This window comes from Eimeria mitis, genomic scaffold (assembly GCF_000499745.2).
Source record: "Eimeria mitis Houghton genomic scaffold, Emh_scaff2576, whole genome shotgun sequence".
In the NCBI taxonomy this organism is placed as follows: domain Eukaryota; phylum Apicomplexa; class Conoidasida; order Eucoccidiorida; family Eimeriidae; genus Eimeria; species Eimeria mitis.
Genome location: NW_013570917.1, coordinates 4640 through 5653, shown reverse-complemented (window position 1 = coordinate 5653; position 1014 = coordinate 4640). Strand labels below are relative to the sequence as shown.

Here is a 1014-nt window from a genome sequence, read left to right as displayed (position 1 = left end):
GGACCTTCTGTACTTCGACTCAATCGAATATGTGCTGCAGGTAAGCAGAAACCCAAATGCAGGCAGCCGCACAGCGGAATACACAAGGAAAGGAGAAGAGGAAAGCAATAGAAAACAGCATAAAACAGAAGCGCTAGTGCTGGAAAAAGCTGGAAAAATACACAATTTTTATTATTATTATTCCTACTAAGTCATAGCATAGGAACAATCGAGTAGTAGTTGATATGAATCTAACAAAAGAAACCCATTTCGCCTTTTTCTTCTTCTTGCTGCACCAAAAGAGAGTGGCGATAAACATGCAAATGCCAAAGGAAACATTTTTTTCTCTTTTTTTTCTTCTTTTTCGTGTTCTTCCTTTTTACTGCTTTCATATGAGTTGCTGTTTTGCGTTGCAGACGAAGAAGGGCGCCCCCTTCTTTGAGTGTTCTCCCATTTTGTATGACGTCAGCGGCATCAGCAGCTGGTGAATTTCTTCTTTTTATTGCACTTATTTTAATAATATTATATATCAGGATATCATACCTGAATTATGTTGATAATATAGCATAAATATTATATACATACGGAGTTTCCACTTAGTTTCACATGGGAATTTATAATAATTGTCGTGCATATGAGAGGTATTTATCTGATTTATTTAAATAATTTTTCATAATTATTCTTTAGAGTGCATTCATTTAAACATTTTGTTCTGCCCGATGCACACACAGGCCGTTCACCGCCAGATTCGGGTGTACGGTGTTACTTGAGTAACGAGTATGCAGAGCAGAGGAATTTGATTTGTCAACAATAAAAATAACAACAATATTTCAAGTTCATGTTTAATGAGTTGTGGGTGTAATAATCATATTTTTGGCGCAGAGGAGCTCGTGTAACGGATCTGTTTAATGCGAAACTTAATGGTACTTTAATTTCAGAGGAATTTGTTTGATGAGAGCGAAATAATATGTTTTTTTATAAATTTATCTTCTTTCGTTTTGCTGCAGGAAGAAGATCTGCTCAGGGCTGATCCGG

At 36.1% G+C, this 1014-nt stretch overlaps 1 protein-coding gene across 1 annotated transcript in view; it reads left to right on the top strand.

Annotated features, from left to right (window-relative positions):
* The window catches only part of EMH_0055780 (Protein phosphatase 2A activator, regulatory subunit 4, related), a gene marked incomplete at both ends in the record, with an annotated part of 1738 nt that extends 1271 nt beyond the window's left edge, over positions 1-467 (top strand). Inside the window, one exon of the mRNA XM_013497272.1 lies at positions 396-467. Coding sequence (XP_013352726.1) covers positions 396-467 — 72 coding nt within the window. The remainder of the gene's footprint in view (positions 1-395) is intronic.
* Between the last annotated feature and the right edge of the window lie 547 nt (positions 468-1014).